The 17,403-nt window shown below is 43.0% G+C and overlaps 2 protein-coding genes across 21 annotated transcripts; both read left to right on the top strand.

Annotated features, from left to right (window-relative positions):
• Positions 1-425: 425 nt before the first annotated feature.
• On the top strand, positions 426-5,527 carry LOC125526285. Of its 6 annotated transcripts, XM_048691119.1 has the most exons (10): positions 426-656; positions 880-1,024; positions 1,319-1,386; positions 1,491-1,638; positions 2,197-2,352; positions 3,538-3,640; positions 3,734-3,852; positions 4,184-4,436; positions 4,527-4,678; positions 5,451-5,527. In XM_048691119.1, the coding sequence occupies exons 1-6, from the start codon at positions 488-490 to the stop codon at positions 3,545-3,547; spliced, it is 696 nt and encodes a 231-aa protein (XP_048547076.1). In that variant the 5' UTR covers positions 426-487; the 3' UTR covers positions 3,548-3,640; positions 3,734-3,852; positions 4,184-4,436; positions 4,527-4,678; positions 5,451-5,527. The 6 variants fall into 6 exon arrangements, 1 of the variants encoding a protein (XP_048547076.1); XR_007291653.1 differs by lacking the exons at positions 426-656; positions 880-1,024; positions 1,319-1,386 and adding an exon at positions 3,019-3,220 and having other exon boundaries at positions 1,493-1,638; positions 2,213-2,352; XR_007291655.1 differs by lacking the exons at positions 426-656; positions 880-1,024; positions 1,319-1,386 and adding an exon at positions 3,019-3,220 and having other exon boundaries at positions 1,493-1,638; positions 2,213-2,352; positions 3,319-3,640.
• On the top strand, positions 5,523-12,979 carry LOC125526148. Of its 15 annotated transcripts, none has more exons than XM_048691116.1 (14): positions 5,523-5,843; positions 5,980-6,039; positions 6,502-6,582; positions 6,678-6,800; positions 7,471-7,562; positions 7,728-8,006; positions 8,101-8,204; positions 8,917-9,106; positions 9,745-9,827; positions 10,261-10,369; positions 10,474-12,098; positions 12,191-12,352; positions 12,422-12,553; positions 12,624-12,979. In XM_048691116.1, the coding sequence occupies exons 11-14, from the start codon at positions 10,762-10,764 to the stop codon at positions 12,754-12,756; spliced, it is 1,764 nt and encodes a 587-aa protein (XP_048547073.1). In that variant the 5' UTR covers positions 5,523-5,843; positions 5,980-6,039; positions 6,502-6,582; positions 6,678-6,800; positions 7,471-7,562; positions 7,728-8,006; positions 8,101-8,204; positions 8,917-9,106; positions 9,745-9,827; positions 10,261-10,369; positions 10,474-10,761; the 3' UTR covers positions 12,757-12,979. The 15 variants fall into 15 exon arrangements, 11 of the variants coding, with proteins under 11 accessions (XP_048547073.1, XP_048547067.1, XP_048547075.1 ...); XM_048691110.1 differs by having other exon boundaries at positions 6,678-6,812; XM_048691118.1 differs by lacking the exon at positions 7,471-7,562 and having other exon boundaries at positions 6,702-6,812.
• The last annotated feature ends 4,424 nt before the right edge of the window (positions 12,980-17,403 follow it).

Here is a 17,403-nt window from a genome sequence, read left to right as displayed (position 1 = left end):
GACTCCAGCTGCGTTACTACTTACCAAGAGCGAACCAATCTGTGGTTGAGATGGTTGGGTGGACAGTGATATCCCCAATCCACCAGGGTTCAAATCCTGATGCTCGCATTATTTTTGAATTTATTTCAGCATTTCCGGCGATGCGCTTTCAGTGGAAGGAGACGTTCCCGTCGATGACGAGACGTCTAAGATGACTTCGTAAATCTCAAAATGATATGCCGGCTCAGTCTCTCGGAGATGCTCATAGGGGTAGGGTGTGCGTGTGTGCGTTCATAAAAATGAGTGTATGCGCGTGTATATGATGGGACGGGAGGCTTCGTTTGGTGCCATTAAACCCTTTAACAGTCGCTACAAGGGCGACCTCTCGTGCATGCCACGTCGAAAGCATTGGTTGGGCAGGAAAAAAAAGAGGAGTCAAAAGAAAAAGGGAAAGAACGGAAAACTTGTCAAGCGAAACCTTCCGCCTCGAGCGCCTCCTTCTCCCCCCATGCCCTCTGCCTCGAGCGCCTCCTCCTCCCACTCCAGCGCCGCCGCTACCCTCGGCCCCCTCTCTCTATCCAGTGATGTCGCCTCTCCTCCCCTGTACGTGCGCCACCGCCCCTCCGCCTCCGCCTCCTCCTACCTGTCACCGTCTCGCCGCTGCAGCCGTCCCCAAGGTGAGAAAGCTATCAAGGCTAGGTTTCACCAGAAAGGAAGAAAAAAAATCCCCATTCCCTCCGGCGTCTCTTACGCCCCGCTGCCCGCCTACTCTTCCTCCCGAAAGTATCTTCTTCATCCTCGACGCAGAAGGATAGCACGGATTGCAGAGATGCCCTGCCGCCGTGCTCCTTTTCGCTGATCCCCTTCCACCAGATTGGCTGATGAGGGGAGGTCCAATAGGTCCATGGTGGGGATGGAGCAACGAGGCCGGAGACCCAGGCGACGGATGCCTCATGGGTAGAGGGGAGGTTGACAATACGGACAAGGAGCAACGGTGTCATATGGATCTGCAGGGAGGCATCTTCGAGGGATGGCTGGTGTCAATGTGAGTTTCTGTCAATCCTTCTCTCTCTCTCTCTCTCTCTCTCTCTCTCTCTCTCTCTGTCCGTATGTGCAAAGATCGCACCGTTTCATAGTGTGTGCATGTTTGATTTCATTCTCACTGTTCCATAAATGGTTTTCTCCTATCATTTTTGTTTACATGATGATAGGTTATGCAATTTTGGAGTTAACAAATCTGCTTAGTTATCTGTATATTGGCCAGTCCCTGTCATTGCTGATTGTTTTGAGTCATCAATACTCATATTTGTGCAAACTGAGAATTAGTTTTGTACTGCAGATTTGTGTTGGTATGCCCTACATATCGGTTTCATCGCCCAAGCATCTTCTGCGGAAAGAAAGAAAAAGGCAAGTACTCCTGAGGATGGCATGTATTATTCCTTCGGTTAACAAGTTCATGCATGGTTAATTATTAATTCATTCATAATCGGTAATCTTGAATGTATTTATAGGCTTTCAACAATTACAGTCAGGGCAGTCTTCTAATTGTATCAGCAACATATGCTGCACCGTGGACCACCGGGTCAAGAACTCCAGCTTGGAAAAGTACCTTTACCATGCACTATGCAATGACAGCTACCCAAATGCTAAGAATAACAGGTAATACCTCTCTCTGGCATTGAATTTATTCAGAAGTGTTCAGCTATAATAATTATCATTGTTTGCTTGCTAAACAAATATGATAATGCTCCTTTATTAGTACAAATTTTGGAGCATTCATACATGCATTAGATGCGGATAGTAGTATACTAAAGCAAATTTTCATACTAACTACGAGGTTCACTGTGACAAGAGATCAAGTATTCACACTCTGCCATTTCGTTTGCTAGATAGATGCACTTGAATTTCTTTCTTCCATGACTCTTAACTATGCCACTCTATCCACTCTGGAACCACACCAAACGGTAATACTTGATGAATATATAGGTTCCTAGGTCTAATATGCCATCTGTTGCTTGACACCGCACCTGTTCTAACTAGCATCACAAAATCCTTCAAGTTCTCATGTAATCTAGAACATCCCTCTTTATACAAATTTACAGAACTCTAATTCACAATATAAAATTGTACTCCCTCCGTTCCTAAATATTTGTCTTTTTAGAGATTTCAAATGGACTACACATACAGATATATATATAGACATATTTTAGAGTGTAGATTCACTCATCTGCAGCCGCCGATAACTCCGACCCTGAGCTCCATCCGTCCGCTGCCCCCTACCCCGTCCGCCTGCCCCGGAGTCGCAGCCGTGGATAGCCCCATCAACCGCAACCTTCACCAGCCACACACAAACCTTCCGAAGACAAATTCCAGGTAAGTGCATGGGATCCCCCATTTGATTCATATCTGTGTCTACCTATGTATCTATCTATCTAGAACACCTCTCTTGTGTTGGTTGCATCTATGTTATGCCTGACAAGTTATCCATGCTATGATAGCTCCATATGCCTGACGAGTTGTACATCATCTATGTATCTACTAAGTTATCTATGACGCTTAACCATCATCCATGTATCTATCTTTCTTATTAGTACTCCAAAACTAAGTCTTGTTTGGTCATCAATTTGTTCTCTGTTGGCATGCAAATTCTGCAAGGGTTTTTTGGTCTCCTAATTTAGTCCTAGGAGTGATACAGGTTGTCAAGTTTTATGTTGTTGATCCGCTTCAGGCCATGTTTCTCTGTTCCTTGAGTTATAATTGTTTGCAGACTATTTTGTGAGAGTTCCTGATTCTTTTCTTTTCTTAAGGAAGCAAACACATATTGTTTTCTTGAAAAGATTGACAGCTTGGACTTTGAATTTCCTGTATGTTAGTCATACTAATTTCTGGAGCAACTTAAAAGTTTTTGTAGGACCATAGCAAAGAATTATAGCACCAGCCACTTTATTTAAGGATAGAATTTTTTTTTTCATCTACTTGTTGTACTAAAGTATCATGGTTTTCTGAATTTAATATGTAAACGTGTTTTGTCAAATCCAGTGAGCGACGCATTTGTGGGATAAAAAAAATCTCGGTAGCCGTGTCATTCCCGTCCGCTGCACTTTCCGGTGGTGGATCTTGATTCAGGCGGCACATCGTTTGTTTGATCTGTTCATTGACATGATCTTATCTCCTCCCATCTCTTGGCTTTTATATCAAGGTTCCTATTTGCTGTTGAAATCTCAGAAGAAATTTATGGAAGGTTTGTCTATCATTTCCAATTTATATTCGCAGGTTAGTCTTCCCCAAAACTGACAATTTCTGCAATTATTTTGGGCTGCTTTGGTGGTGAGACTGAAGGCAGTATTCCATTTTCGCCAAACAAAGCCAGCGCTACCTGTTTCTGAATTGCATCGGGGAGGGGCGAGTGGCAAGATATATTGCCTTAGGAAGCAGAACTTTTGTGGCTTTTCCGGAAGGATTTGCTGCATGAGTTGCTTTTATTTACATATAGTTTGTGTGAACAAGTCAGTCTAATAATCCCAATATGGTGACCAATAGCATGCTAACTTCTTGCAGGATCAGCTGAAACAGCAAGGCTTGGGCAAGCAAAAGAAGAGACAGAGAGAGATAGCCGAGCATCATGCCAAACGGAGGCCGATTTCCAAGGAAGCTCACTAAGGTATGTATCGTGCATCTGCATATTCAATCTGTTTGTTTATAAGATAATAACAGGGCTTTTGATCATTTATATTCTTGGCATTTCCACTTCCAGACCAGCAGTGACTCTGGCGCAAACGTCAAACGCCTTGAGCAAGAGACGAACATAAAGATCGAACAGCTGAAGCAGCAGGTAGCAAACATCTCTCTAGAGGTGATTCAGATGCTTCTGAGGTACGTCACCACTCTGAAGAACTAAGGGTTGATGAGTCAGTGCTGCATATGATGGCAACTTTGTATTATTTGTTTGTACACATAGTGTACTACATTTCTATGTGTTTTTTGGGTAGAATGTATACAGAGTGGCGTTATCTACAACTGCTAATATGTGTAGGAAGCTTCCCTCAGACGCCTCATATTTTGTAATGGAAGTGGTTCCTCTGCTAACAAATCTTCTGAACTACCATGATGCAAAAATATGCTTGTTGTTTGTATTTGGATACCCTGATTATACCATGATACCATCTATTCTTAGATGTTGATGCTCTGCATCGATTAATTTCAGGTGCTGGAACATGCTTCCGTTTTCCTAACTCGTATAGCAGAATCGTTTGCTTCATCTCCAGAGAAACTGGATCAATTGTGCAACCATGGATAGGCTGCACAACCTCCTAGCTTAATACTCCCTCCGCCCAAAATAAGTGTCTCAACTTTGTACTAACTTTAGTACAATTAGTACAAAGTTGTACTAAGCTTATGACACTTATTTGGGACCGAGGGAGTAGTTGTTAGCAACTGAGCGGGACAAGCATCACTGGGTACATTATACAACATGCTTCTATTTCACTTTTTACTGCTACTGTATTATTTACGGAAATTTGCTAACTCTGGCTCATATATCCTTGAAGGGAGTAATTGTTCTGTCAATATGTGCAAGTGGATCTTCAATGGCAGCTAAAACTCTCCTCCTCCATGGAATTAGTGGCACACTTAAGATATCCTTTCAGGTTCTGGTTTGGTTGCTGGTACAACTGTATCCCCCACTAGGCCAGCTGATCAGGTGATTATTGCTTTATTAAGTTTAGGAATCACTCACCCTCACCAGCGTGTTGATGAATTGACAAGATGACTAGCTCTCTAGATTTTTCACTTTCCTTTACATATTACAAATTCAAATCTGTCGGTCCTAATGTCCTATTGATTAGAAGAAATGATAAAAATTACTGATACACTTCACTGGTGATATTACTTCGTTTTCATAACTGACACCGTTAGAATGCGCAGAGCTACTCTGTTGCTTTCCATTTTGTGCGTGATATTGTAGCATGTTAATTTGGATCTCCAAGACATAGATTCTCTCTTTCCTTCTCTGCAATATCTAATTTCGAGTGTGTTGCTGTTCCTTTTTCATTGCCTAATTGGAGTGATATTGTAGCATTTTATTGCAATGCCACTGTAGGGAGTAAACTTGCAGTGTGGTACATGAGAGCATGTATATAATGATTGGTAAGATCAAGCTTTTTACCAATTTATACTGATTTAAACTTGTTGATATGGCGATAGGGTGTCCAGTGTACATGATTGTCGATTAAATTTTTAGATAAACTTCTTCCAATTTGTTCCACTATGGATATGGACCTTTTTTCTATGAACTCCCTTTTATACCTTGGTCTGTTTTTGTTCGTGGTGCAACTTAAGACCATCCTGACATATTAGCTTATATTGTCATTTTTCTGAAAGACACATGATCAGGTCTTAGGGTATAGCGTTTTCATAATTTCAGATTAGCTATCCCAGTCTCAAAATTTATAGATTGGGTGGATCGTGTGCAGGTACATCAACAAGAAGTTCAGGAATAATTACAGGGCGACGATCCTAGGATCCCCCCCCCCCCGCCGGCCTCCGACTCTGATGCAAGGAGCAGCTGCGCTCCAACCTTGCACCGCCGACCTCACACCGCCCAAGCAGGGGGTGGCGCGCCTCATCCCATCTTCCTCTCAGCGCGGATAGAGATGCGGCGGCTGGATCTGGCTAAGTGGCCAGGAGGATGACGACTTCACCCCCCCCACCCCCGCCCCCAGTCAAAGTCAACCGGCCACTTCCATCGGGTGTCGCCATGTTCTTCCTCACGCGTCGCCGACCGGCGGCGAGAAAGAGGACATCGCGATGCTCGAGGAGGTTGCCATCACCACCGGCGAAGAGGACGAGGACCTCCTTCTTGATATGTAAGCCGTCGTTACTTCTGTTGACCTGACCCGATCGGATCCTGCTCGTCAGTATCCGTATGTTTTCATGCATGGATTTCACTTTAGTTCATAAAAAAGTGATGTAGTACTAAATTTTAATTTCAACATATATCAGGACAACTCAGCCGTGAACTTTAAAAGAGCAAACAAGGTTCTGGTATTGGAGTCTGAGCTGGTAATTTCTGATTATCTTCACTTGAATGTGTAAAGTTTTGTTTAATCCATTTTCCTTTTGTTACTTGTGTTTGCACGTCTCTTAACCTGACAAACATTTGACACCTGAAGCCTTCCTATGTAGGTGGGAAAGTGATTCAAGAAATTTATATAGCGTTACCTGAATGCACAAGAGTTGCTGCTGGAACTCCATTAGTACAGTCACAGGACTTCTTAATATGCCATGCTAATTCAATTTAACACATGCCACACCCACCAGCCATAATATTTAATTAGATAATGTGTTGTGCAATGTTTGGCATTCTTGTCTGCAGTTCATGGCAATAATTTCAGTACTTGAGATTCCATAATCCATAGTAGTCTTTTGGTCTGCTTAGTTGTCAATTATACAGTTGGAAAAAACAATTGCATATTTATTACTCTTCCCAGGTGTGTCCAGAGATCTAATACTTCGACACTACAGATGTCTCTGCTAAATGGTTTGTTCGATCGCATGGGATGTGCTAATGGAGATGGCGAGGAAGACAAGTAGAGATGTGTGATGGTAAGGGGTTAACTAAATTAATCATGCAACATTTGTTTGCTATGTGATCTGGGAATTATATCTTACAGATTGCCTTTCGTCTCCCTTTTGATTAGTACTCTTGTCATCTACATGGATAGATTCTTCTGTCCTAAATCACGTGGAAGGTTGCGATCACTGTATGGGCACCTACATTACTCCTTCTCCTTGACTATATGAGATTTATACCCGTTGCTCAAGTATGTCATGAGGTGATTTACTATCTTCAATGGTTCCCAATTACTATAAATGGTAATTTTTTGAATGTATGTTGTTGTGCTCTCATAACTGGGATCATCCATATGATGCTCATGTTGATCTCGTAGTGTAGTCTAGGTTTATGTATTTGGTAAATATTATTTTCCCATGAATTTTCTGTACTACATAAGAAAGGTTAGTTTGCAATACGAGGCCATTTGCTATTTTAAGGGGATCTCTGTACTGGATAAGCAAATTATGTAGGTACCGTTTTTGTATAGCCATTTCTTCCTTTTGACTATTTTGTTTAGACTTTGGACTTCCAAATTAGATCTATGGTCTACAACGTTAAGTTCAGAAGCAAGTTCTGTACTGTCATTTTTTCTGTAGATCTCTCTTGTCTCGTATATTGGAGTGGGGAAACTTTGCAATCACTCATGGATAGATGAAGCTGTCAAGCACTTGTGCTTTTGCTTTTGTGATTCCATTTACTTCTTCTTAACAACACACTTCTACAGTGTTTTGTGATATAAACATTTAGAAAACTAGGCGTGATGTGTTGTGAATTCATGACTGCTAGCCCTTTTTTTGTTTTTTTGTTTTCCATTTTGGGTACATAAAAAGTCAATAGTTTTTAGCACAAGGTTTATTTTATTTTATTTTATTTACCAGGTTAACAAAGGACTTGAGTATACATTAAAGTATAAGCACCATGATTTATTCAGATGTTTGACACTTGACAGTATCCGAGATGCCGCAACAAGGTCTGGTGTAGTGTTTTACAATGTTGTCATTTCTTCACTTTGCAAAAAATGGGAAACTGATCGTGCCATTGATTTATTTCGCCCACATGGTGTTGATTATTTCATAATTCATCATTTTTATTAACTTATTCATGTGAAGTGTAATCTTGAAAGTTGCATTTGCAGACTATACCATCTGAAATGTCGTTTATTAATAACTGCTGGAGTGTATATCCTTCGTTAGAGTGAGTACGAAAAACTGAACCAAAAAGGGAATGTAATGTTGTCAGCGAGGATGGGATTCTTATGCCTCAGGTTTCCCTTTGTATCATTGAGACTTGAGAGTAGATTGTAGGGTAATACATTCTACATGCATGTGTGTTGTAGTTGTAGCAAGTTAGACAAGGTACCCCCCTAATGCCGAGAGTATGGAGCTGACGAAGGCTATCAACAACAAGCTTCAGGGTGCGTGCACGCAGATGAATTTCTCGTTTTCGGAATAGCCATATTGAATAAGTAGTCTAACTGACTTCCTTGTTGTTTGTTTATCAATATGCAGAGGAGAATGGTCTAACCTATAGCCCAGATCAGGTGCTAGCGTCCAATGGAGCTAAGCAGTGCATTGCACAAGCTATGCTTGCTCTTTTCTCACGTGCTGATGTGGTAAAGTTATCATCCTTGTGCATTGATTTTTTTTGAACAAATACTTTTCATACTAGCTTAGACAATACGATGAAAATAGCAGCACCAAGTGGTTATCATGTACTCCTTTTGTTGTCCCCAGTTCTTAAAAGTTAGCAGATTGCTTCTAAATGTATTGTAGCACATTTGATTAACTTCTTGAGTATCATAAACAAATGTGATGATGCAGGTCTACAAACAGTTCTGAACATAAGCACTAGAAAATATTTTTGCTGCGATGACCATATAAGCAAATAATGTGTATCTCCATTGCTCATGTTTGATATTCATTCCTAGTAGTATGCTTGTGTTATTGCTTGGTACATATTGTAGTTTTAGTTATTTGTTTAATATTTTTGAATCATTGACCCGCCTTTCTCATCTTTCTACCTAGAGTATGGTGATGTACAAAGCTCTTGATATATGTAGTGTGGTTGATTACGAAATGTACCAAAAAGTGAGTGCAACTTATATTAAGTTATACTCACGAGTCTTGATGTTGATTGAATTGAAACTTTGAAATGATTATAATTGAGATTTGAAAATGTTACCCAAACCTCTAAGGGTAGTTGCATCCTGATGCTTTACATCCTCTGGATGTCTTTTTCCTGAATTTATGGTACCTGCACAAACACATCCTTTTATCTAGCATTACACTGCCCTTTACTTCTCATTCACTTTCTGTATGATGCAGTGCTTTCGGGTTGCGAAGACATATCCCAAGGAAACTTGCGGATGGTGATGTCTCCGTCATTTCCTGCCTCATTGAAAGAACTGCCAAGAAGGCCACCATCACAACAAATTGGCCAGAGCTTCGTCGTGACACCAACATCAAAGAAGGTGACATTTGCCTTCTACTTCAGACAGCAGGCAAGGCATTCCATGTAGGTTCCTACTGGTCTCTCTTAGACCTGTTACATATGCTTCATCGAGCAACTGTGGCTCTACTTTTGGACGCCGTTGCCTGAGTTTTGAACCATCTTACCGTATCTGTAATGGATCCTATTATGAACTATTCATCGTATTTGCAATTCATATAAGATATCTATATTTTCTTCGCATGCAACTGATGTCTTGATGATCCCTCTTTGCTCCTGCATTATTTCCAGTTATGAATTTGCATGTACCAATACTTCGCATTACTGTACCTTTAGTCTGATAGAATAACATCACTTGGTATAGACAAGAAAGTGAAAGGGGCGCCACCTATCTGGCGCCGCAGAGCTTCCGCTCAGGTGGCGCACCAAGGTGCGCCCCAACCACTAGTTGTCACAAAGTGATGTGTTATGACAACAACACAGGCTATTTTGGGGAATTTGATTATTTGCCATCACTTATTTTGTAGTTTGATGATTTGCCCTCCGTTACTTTGTAATTGATCCCATGACACCTTTTACCTGGCACTTTGCTAATTTGCCCTCTGGCAAGTGGGTCCCGCAAACAAAGACCAAAATACCCTTGCCAATCGATTGACCAGAATCGATCCAGTCGCTCGTCGTTCTCATCCCCTTCTCTCGCACAGGAGGTGAGTCTCTCTCTCCCGCTCCCTGGACGGCGGCGGCTACTGGACTCGACGGTGGCGGCTACTGGACTCCCGGCCAGGAGGTGAGTCTCTCTCTCTCGCTCCCTCCCTCTCCCCGGGCACATAGGGTTAGGGTGACTAGTCGCCGCCACCGCCCCTCGCGTTTTGCTCCGCCGCCCTTTGCGTTTTGGTCCGCTGCCGGCAACCACCTGCCTGTGCGCCGCCGCTCCGGCCACCGCTTGCCCATGCGTCCCTATCGCCCGTGTGCCCGTGCGCGCCACCACCACTGCTGCACTTGGCCGTGCGTGGTCAGTTGCTGGATTTGTCTCAAAATCAAATCTGTAGATTTGTCTCAAAAATTATTTCCTGGTTGTATAGAAAATAGTGGTCAGTTGCTGGAACCCAAATGGGATAGAAGGAACCCCAGATTAATGGACGTTTCTTGCTTGTTGTTGATCTCATGATTTCTTGCTTGCTGCTGGAGCCTCATGATTGTTTGCTTGCTTGTTGTTGCAGACCACATCATTGAGATGAGTTAGGTGTTGGAGATGGCTGAACCGAAGACGGGTGAGCACGTTGTTGCAGATGGCTTCGACTTTCCTCTTTTGTTTGTTCCGGAGCTGAGGTGAGACAGCAAAGTAGCTTCTTTTTGGTGCTCATCTGAATGCACGTTAGCAAATAGACGCTAACTCCATCGTATATTGTTCGTTATTGGTCATTGTCGAGTAGGCCGCCTCCGCCGCTGTTGGTGTTCACATTAACTATTAGAGTAGCTCATTATGTCTACAAGCTTGATGATGGAAGCGAGCAAGTTGTTGACAAGCATGATGTTGTGTTTGATTTCAACATTTCTGGTATGTCATGGGTTAGCTTCAATGAAGCTGTGGCAGAACATATCAAAATGGGGATAGAACATATCAAAATGGGGATAGGCCAGGAGATACATATGGCACTACAATTGAGTATCATACGGTGTGGAAAGGCAAAGATATAGCACAAAAAGAGATTTATGGTAGCATGAGGCAAAGTTTTCAATATTTGTTTAACTTCAAAGCGGAAGTTGAGAAGAGATCCCCAGGAAGCATTGTAGAGGTGGATATGAAGATGGTTAACGGTATAGTTCGCTTTAACCGATTCTTTATGGCTCTTAAACCTTGCATTGATGGCTTTAAAGCTGGTTGTAGACCATATCTTAGTATAGACTCAACTGCACTCACCGGTAAATGGAGAGGTCACTTAGCCGCTTGTACAACATTAGATGGGCATAATTGGATGTATCTTGTAGCATTTGCATTCATTGATGGTGAAACCGATGAAAATTGGACATGGTTCATGTCACAACTCAACAAGGCATTAAGTCCTGTTTCCCCTCTAGCTATATGCACAGATGCATGTAAAGGTTTAGAGAATGCAGTCCAAAAAATATTCCCTCATGCAGATCAAAGGGAGTGTTTTAGGCATCTCATGGCTAACTTCTCTAAAAAGTTCCAAGGAGATGTGTTTGGCAGAATGTGGCCAGCTGCTAGGGCATATAGGCCACAAGTTTTTAACTACCACATGAATAAAATCCTAGCAGAAGCACCTGATGTGCATGAATATCTCTCAAGATACCACAACTTAAAATGGATGAGATGCATGTTTGACCCCTCCATTAAATGTGATTACATCAACAATAACCTTGCCGAGTCTTTTAATGGTTGGATTAAAGATTACAAAGATTTGCCACCTGATGAGCTAGCTGACACTCTTAGAGAGCTAGTCATGAAACTTCATGAGAAAAGGAGAAAGATTGGAATGAAACTGAAAGGAAAAATTATTCCAGCCATCATCCAACAAATTCATAATAGGACAAGGGGACTTAAACATTTGAAAGTTGGGAAATCTGGAGTTGCAAGTTGTGAGGTGAGGGACACAAGTAAATACAACTTGCGACATGTTGTGAAAACTGACCAAAGCGAGTGCACGTGCTTGGAGTGGCAGCACACAGGGAAGCCTTGTGAGTATGCACTTGCTTTCTTGCTAGATAGAAGGAACCCCAGATGGGAGGATTATGTGCATGACTATTTCTCTCTGGAGAAGTTTCGGGCAACATATGCTGGAGAGATTGAGCCATTGACAGATAGGTCTCAGTGGCCACATGTACAATTTCCATTTGACATGGAGGCTCCATTAGACAAGAAAAGAGGGGTTGGAAGGCCTAGAAAGAACAGGTACAAGAGCTTCCTCGAAGGTGGAGATGGTGGTCCTAAAAAGAAGAAAGAGCCAAAACAGCTAGGCAGCAAGAATAGATGCAAAAGATGCCACATTTTAGGCCATAGGCAGTCCACGTGTCCGTTGAATGGACCAAAGCCAAGGTACATGTAAATGATCAATGTAATCATCACTTGTAATGATCAATGTTTACTTCATCACTTATTTTACTGTGTACTAACTTGTTTACGTGTAGGAAAAGAAAGAAGAGAGCAACAAGGTATCCAGCTGATGATGATGCCTCGGCACCGGAACCTGAAGTGGCAGCCCCACAACTTGAAGTTGTTGTGACTCCCAATAGGGACATGATCACTATGCCACTTAGTCTTCAAGGCAGTCCCAATCCAGTGACAAGAAGGTAACATACCCACATTCTATAGTAATGTTTAATTTTCCTTGCAATTCTTACATTTCTCAACACAAGCAGGATGTTGGCTACGGCGTTGGCTGATGAGGCAACACATGCAGCACCACAACTTGAAGTTGTTGTGACTCCCAATAGGCACATGATCACTATGCCACCGAATCTTCAAGGCATTCCCAATCCCGTGACTAGAAGGTAAACACATCAACTGTTCTTTGTAATGTTAATTTTTCCTTCCTAATCTTATATTTCTCAACACATGCAGGATGTTGGCTATGGCATTGGCTGATGAGGCATGGCAGCAACCTACCCCAACTGTGAAGGACACCACGATGGCATATGACATGGCCTCAACCTCGAAAGCTAGGAAGTTGACCCTGAAGAGAAGGAAGATCTAGTGTTGTGCATCATCTTCTATGTTCTCTATGCTTTTGGTTGTAATATGTTAGACTTGGCACGCATTACTTTGTGTGCAACATGGCACCAATTATTGCCTTATGTTTTTGGTTGTAATATGCCAGACTTGGCAGCCCCTACTAATTTGTGCAATATCACAGCCTTATGTTAGATGATGTATGAAAATGGATGATGTATGGACATGTGAAATGTATTGTGTTCAAATTGTGTGCTGGTACATGCATATGTTTATCTGAAAAGATGTTATATTTTGGATCATATGTGCATAAATTGTGTGAGAAGTTAGAAAAAACAACCAAAATGCTGTCCAAATTAGGCCAAAATGATGCCCAAATTTTGAACTTTTTTTAACAACCCAGAAAAAATTGAAATAATTTCAAAAAAAACAACCACATATGTGTGACTATTCTGGGAAAATTTGAACTTATTTGGATCAAAGGCTCAACGTTTCCATGCATTTCAAGTTTGAGATCAGCTTGTTTGACCATCTGCCAATGCTTGCATCAGAAGAGACAATGAAGAGGAGCAGCACGAACTAGTCCTTCGAGCAGTAGCAGCAGCACGTTCAGAATGGGAGCAGCGACGGCTGACAAGAGCAGCTCGCCGTGAGCAGCTGGGAGAGACGAGGAGATGCAAGGGGAGCAAGAGGGAGAGGTGGTGGCGGGGCAGCAGGGGCCTCCGGGGAGCAGCAGGCCGACGGCAGCGGTGGCGTTGTGTGTCAGGAGTGAGCAACAGCTAGAGTTCAGACTGTGTGATTTAGTCAAACAGGTAAAAGGGCAAAAGTGTCCTCTGTTTTGTGCACTTAAGTTGTTTCTCCTTTGCAAAGATTATTTTTGTGTACACAAGTGGCAAAAGAACAAAATGCAAACTTAAGGAGTGGCACCTGATCAATTTCAATGTAATATGTGGCAAAATATCAAAGACCAAAGTAAACGGTGGCAAATAATCAAATCGCCCGGCTATTTTGGCACAAATCGCGCCAAGACGAAGCGCTGTGACTCGTGTTGATCTCGCGGTCGGCGCCGGAGGAGATGCACCGCCGGGCGCCGCCGCCTTGGCTGGCGACCCTCGTGGCGTAGCTCCTCCCCAGGCTGAGACCAGCCCGCAGCGCAGGGAGCGCCATTGACTCGGTCGATCGATGGAGGTGCCGAGGTGATGCTTGCTAGTTCGACTTTACGATCCCGCTCGGTCGATTTAGTTTGTGCGTCATGCGTCTCCGTTGTACGTTGAACCCAACCTCGGACCAATTTTATATCCGCGCGAGGCCACCGGGCCGGCTACGATCCGATCCGAGATGAAGTTGTTTTCCTTCCTGCTCTCGGGTTGTAGGTTCTTTAGGAAAAGTTTTTTATAGCCACGCCGGTCGACCGTGTGAGGATTCCGACCGTTGGGTCTCCTCGGGGGCACGGCCTCCCTCCCAAGCGATCACTCTCTCTCCTTTTATTCTTTCACTAGATTATTGATGGCGCGCGTTGCCGCGCCCGTCTATTTTGATGGCAAATATTAGAGATTGAACTTAGTGTGTGGATACATTTATTTTGAAGTTAAATTGACTTTAAGTGGAATATACATTTGTTGTTAATCCATCTATTTTGTTTATTAAAGTGATTTTTAGGTTAATACACCATTGCTAGTTTTATAGTCATCAAATAATGGACGTTGTCCATCCATGGTGGCAGTGGTGTATCAAAGGGAATGACATTAGGCTATTAGAAGAACAGACATAGTATAATCATGCACAACTAGTAGTAAAGATTTAGTTACATAGATAGCCATCATCCACATGGAAGAGCGGAAAATTATTGTGCTATTGTAGCAGTAGTTGTCTTTTAGCAGTAGATAAGTATATGAAATATGAATTTCACATACTAAGTGAACATATCAAATAATAAATACATACTTTCTGTGTGCAGCTTGTATAACAAGGGGCAAATACGTAAGAACATCCATTTGAAAAAAGGACATGCAACACAATGCAAGCTTAGATAATCATGGTATAGCTTGTTGTCTTAGGACACAGATTATGAATATCGTAGATGGTCCGGTACATATGTATGCATAGATGGGATTCTAAATATATAAGGATAGCTTCCTTGACCTTCAGGTCTACTTTAGCCATCAATTTGTTTACACATATTTTTTGAACATTGTAGGACTGGAATGACTCAAGGGGCCTGCAAAAGCAGAGTGCGCATTACATATATACTAACAGTTAATAAAAAGATGAACAATTAAAGAAATGATTATTCTGTTTTACAAATTGGTAAATATGCTAGTAATGCCAATTATTTAAATTAAATAAAAGAGACAGCCATACCAGTGAGATTATAATTGTTGCATGTAGGTAGTTTGCCTTCTCTTGAGAAGTGGTCATGTGCTGTTGTAAAATAAGTAAGTCTTATTCATACATTAAATCTCAACCAATGGGCAAAGCAAACTTCCAAGTCCCTAGGTTCACCATCAATCAGGTTCTCCCTCAAAGAATGAGACTTCCTCAGAATATGAAATGACATTGACGAATCAAGCATCATGTATCACAATACATATATCACATCATGATAAACTTGTTAACTCAATCAGATCTATCTCTTGACAATTTGTGACATGTTTAGTATTATAGCAGCACGTCAACTTTTTACAGAAAAGCTGCCTCTAAACAGCAAAATGTTCTAAGTCTAAAATAACTTTAGACAACAAAACAAGCAACTGGTTTATGTTGAAGTTCAGTTAGCATTTGGACGAAGCGCATGACGAAATAGACTATGTTGGATTATATTTGCATGAAGAGATGAGGTGTGTCAGTCCTGCGAGTGAACTAATTACCTGATCAGCAGCCATGGCAAATTGTGCATTGAAGAATTCACCAAGCAAAATATGAGAACCAGCCTCCATGATCTGTCTGAATCAAATAGTTGAGCAGATCCAGGATTGACAAACCCCTGTACAAACTGAGTTTAGAAAGACATTAGCAGAAAAGAATTGCTGAGTGGAAAGGGAATTGTAGGGGAAAGAGAAAAATAAAGATAGTGGGCAATACAACCGTGAACCATAGCTGCTATAGTCAGAGAAGGACGGAAAGTTACATATTCAGGCGCATGAAGTCAAGCAGCTGCAGGCCAGGAAAATAACAATGTATATCTCCACTAAACGATGCAGGTGAACGGCAGCGCACATCAGTTGTCGTTAACACTTCCAAGAACTGATGATTCATCGCCTCTTTCAACCTGGCAGATGAGATTCAGTCGTCGGCTTCACCGAACAGCCATAGGGCTGCTTCGGTTCTCCCACGAAATCCAAGTGTCACGGCCTGCCTCACCCGCATGCCCCGCGACTGAGAAGGCCGTGCACTCAGCGGGGATCAGTCGCCGTGGCCTGCCTCGGCTTGCTGAAAGATGTTGTGCAGCTGGAGTGGAAAGGGTGGGCGAAGAGTGACAGGAAAGGAGGAATATATACACGTACCTGTACTCCTCGGCATCGGGAAGGATCGGCAGCCGCCATGAATGCGCGCTCCAAAACTGAAGTGTGATTGCATCTTTAGAGTGTCAGCGGAGCAGTTTCCATCAGATGAGGCGTCACCCACATCGTGCGCCATGGGATCCCCTCGCGCGCGTCGGGCGGATCCCCAAGGAAGATCGATCGCGCGCGCATCGATTGGATCCCCTCGCAGCGCCCGCACCGGCCGCATCGCGAGCGTCTCGATCCCCCTCTGTCACCGATCAGATCCTTTTTTTTTGAACCTGTCACTCCTATCAGGTCCTTTTTGTATCAGGTGCAGGCCGATCCGTCGCTCTGGACCGTACATGCTCGGTTAGTTAAGTGGGCTGGAAACTCCCAAATCGCCTAATCGGCCCAGTTAACCAGAGGGCTTCATTTCGGCCTGCGGAGCAGCAGCCCACAGAACAGCTAGCCCAGGTTTGCCAGATGCGAGACAGATCGTTTTAGCAGGAGATCCGACGGCCAAAAATGTGCAGATCACGTAAACGGACGGCCAGAAACGTGCAGTGCTGAGAGGACTCGCTTTAGATGCGGTTATACTGTCCTTAATTCACAACTCAGACAACTGCATACAGATAGTATTCTCTGCCTGTTACTACTAGCTAATTACTGCAAGATAAGCAAATTCATACGGTGATTGCATACTGCACCAGTACGTAGGAGTCTCAACCCTCAAGCCCATTGGATGGTGTAGGTGCTGTCGCCGGTCCGCTTGTCCTCATAGCGCTCCCAGATCACGACCCCGCCGTAGTTAGCCGCCTTCTGCACCACCGGGATAACAACATGGAGGTTCTTGCTTGGGGTGCACGTAGCCAACCTTCCGCTCCGAAGCCGGCAGGTCGAGGTAGATCTGCGTGCTCGGTTGCGCCGCGGTCCACCTGTCCCTCTCCTGCTTCAAGTGTGAGGCGCAGTGGGGGCGTCGTAGAACCTCACGAAGATGCAGTTGAAAAGCCCCGCGGCGAATTCATTTGGAACAGTTATAAATAAAGTGATTGGATAGATAAGTACTACTCGATTAATTACTACTGTAGCTAGTAGTAGTATACTGTATATGCTACTCATCTCTTTACATTAGTATAAGACGCTTTTGCAGTTTAAATTTGTGGTTTAAATGGTGTGCCATGTGCCGTGTC

The sequence above is a fragment of the Triticum urartu genome, chromosome 1, assembly GCF_003073215.2.
Source record: "Triticum urartu cultivar G1812 chromosome 1, Tu2.1, whole genome shotgun sequence".
In the NCBI taxonomy this organism is placed as follows: domain Eukaryota; kingdom Viridiplantae; phylum Streptophyta; class Magnoliopsida; order Poales; family Poaceae; genus Triticum; species Triticum urartu.
This window is presented reverse-complemented; position numbering and strand designations above follow the sequence as displayed.

Excerpts from the sequence above, each read along its gene's own strand:
- LOC125526285 (XM_048691119.1), top strand. The coding sequence starts at position 488 with ATGCCCTCTGCCTCGAGCGCCTCCTCCTCCCACTCCAGCGCCGCCGCT. Across the intron at positions 1,025-1,318 it reads GAGGGATGGCTGGTGTCAAT|ATTTGTGTTGGTATGCCCTA; the intron begins GTGAGTTTCTGT and ends TTTGTACTGCAG. Across the intron at positions 1,639-2,196 it reads CCAAATGCTAAGAATAACAG|ATTCACTCATCTGCAGCCGC; the intron begins GTAATACCTCTC and ends TTTAGAGTGTAG.
- LOC125526148 (XM_048691118.1), top strand. The coding sequence starts at position 10,762 with ATGAGGCAAAGTTTTCAATATTTGTTTAACTTCAAAGCGGAAGTTGAG. Across the intron at positions 12,353-12,421 it reads CCCAATCCAGTGACAAGAAG|GATGTTGGCTACGGCGTTGG; the intron begins GTAACATACCCA and ends CAACACAAGCAG. Across the intron at positions 12,554-12,623 it reads CCCAATCCCGTGACTAGAAG|GATGTTGGCTATGGCATTGG; the intron begins GTAAACACATCA and ends CAACACATGCAG.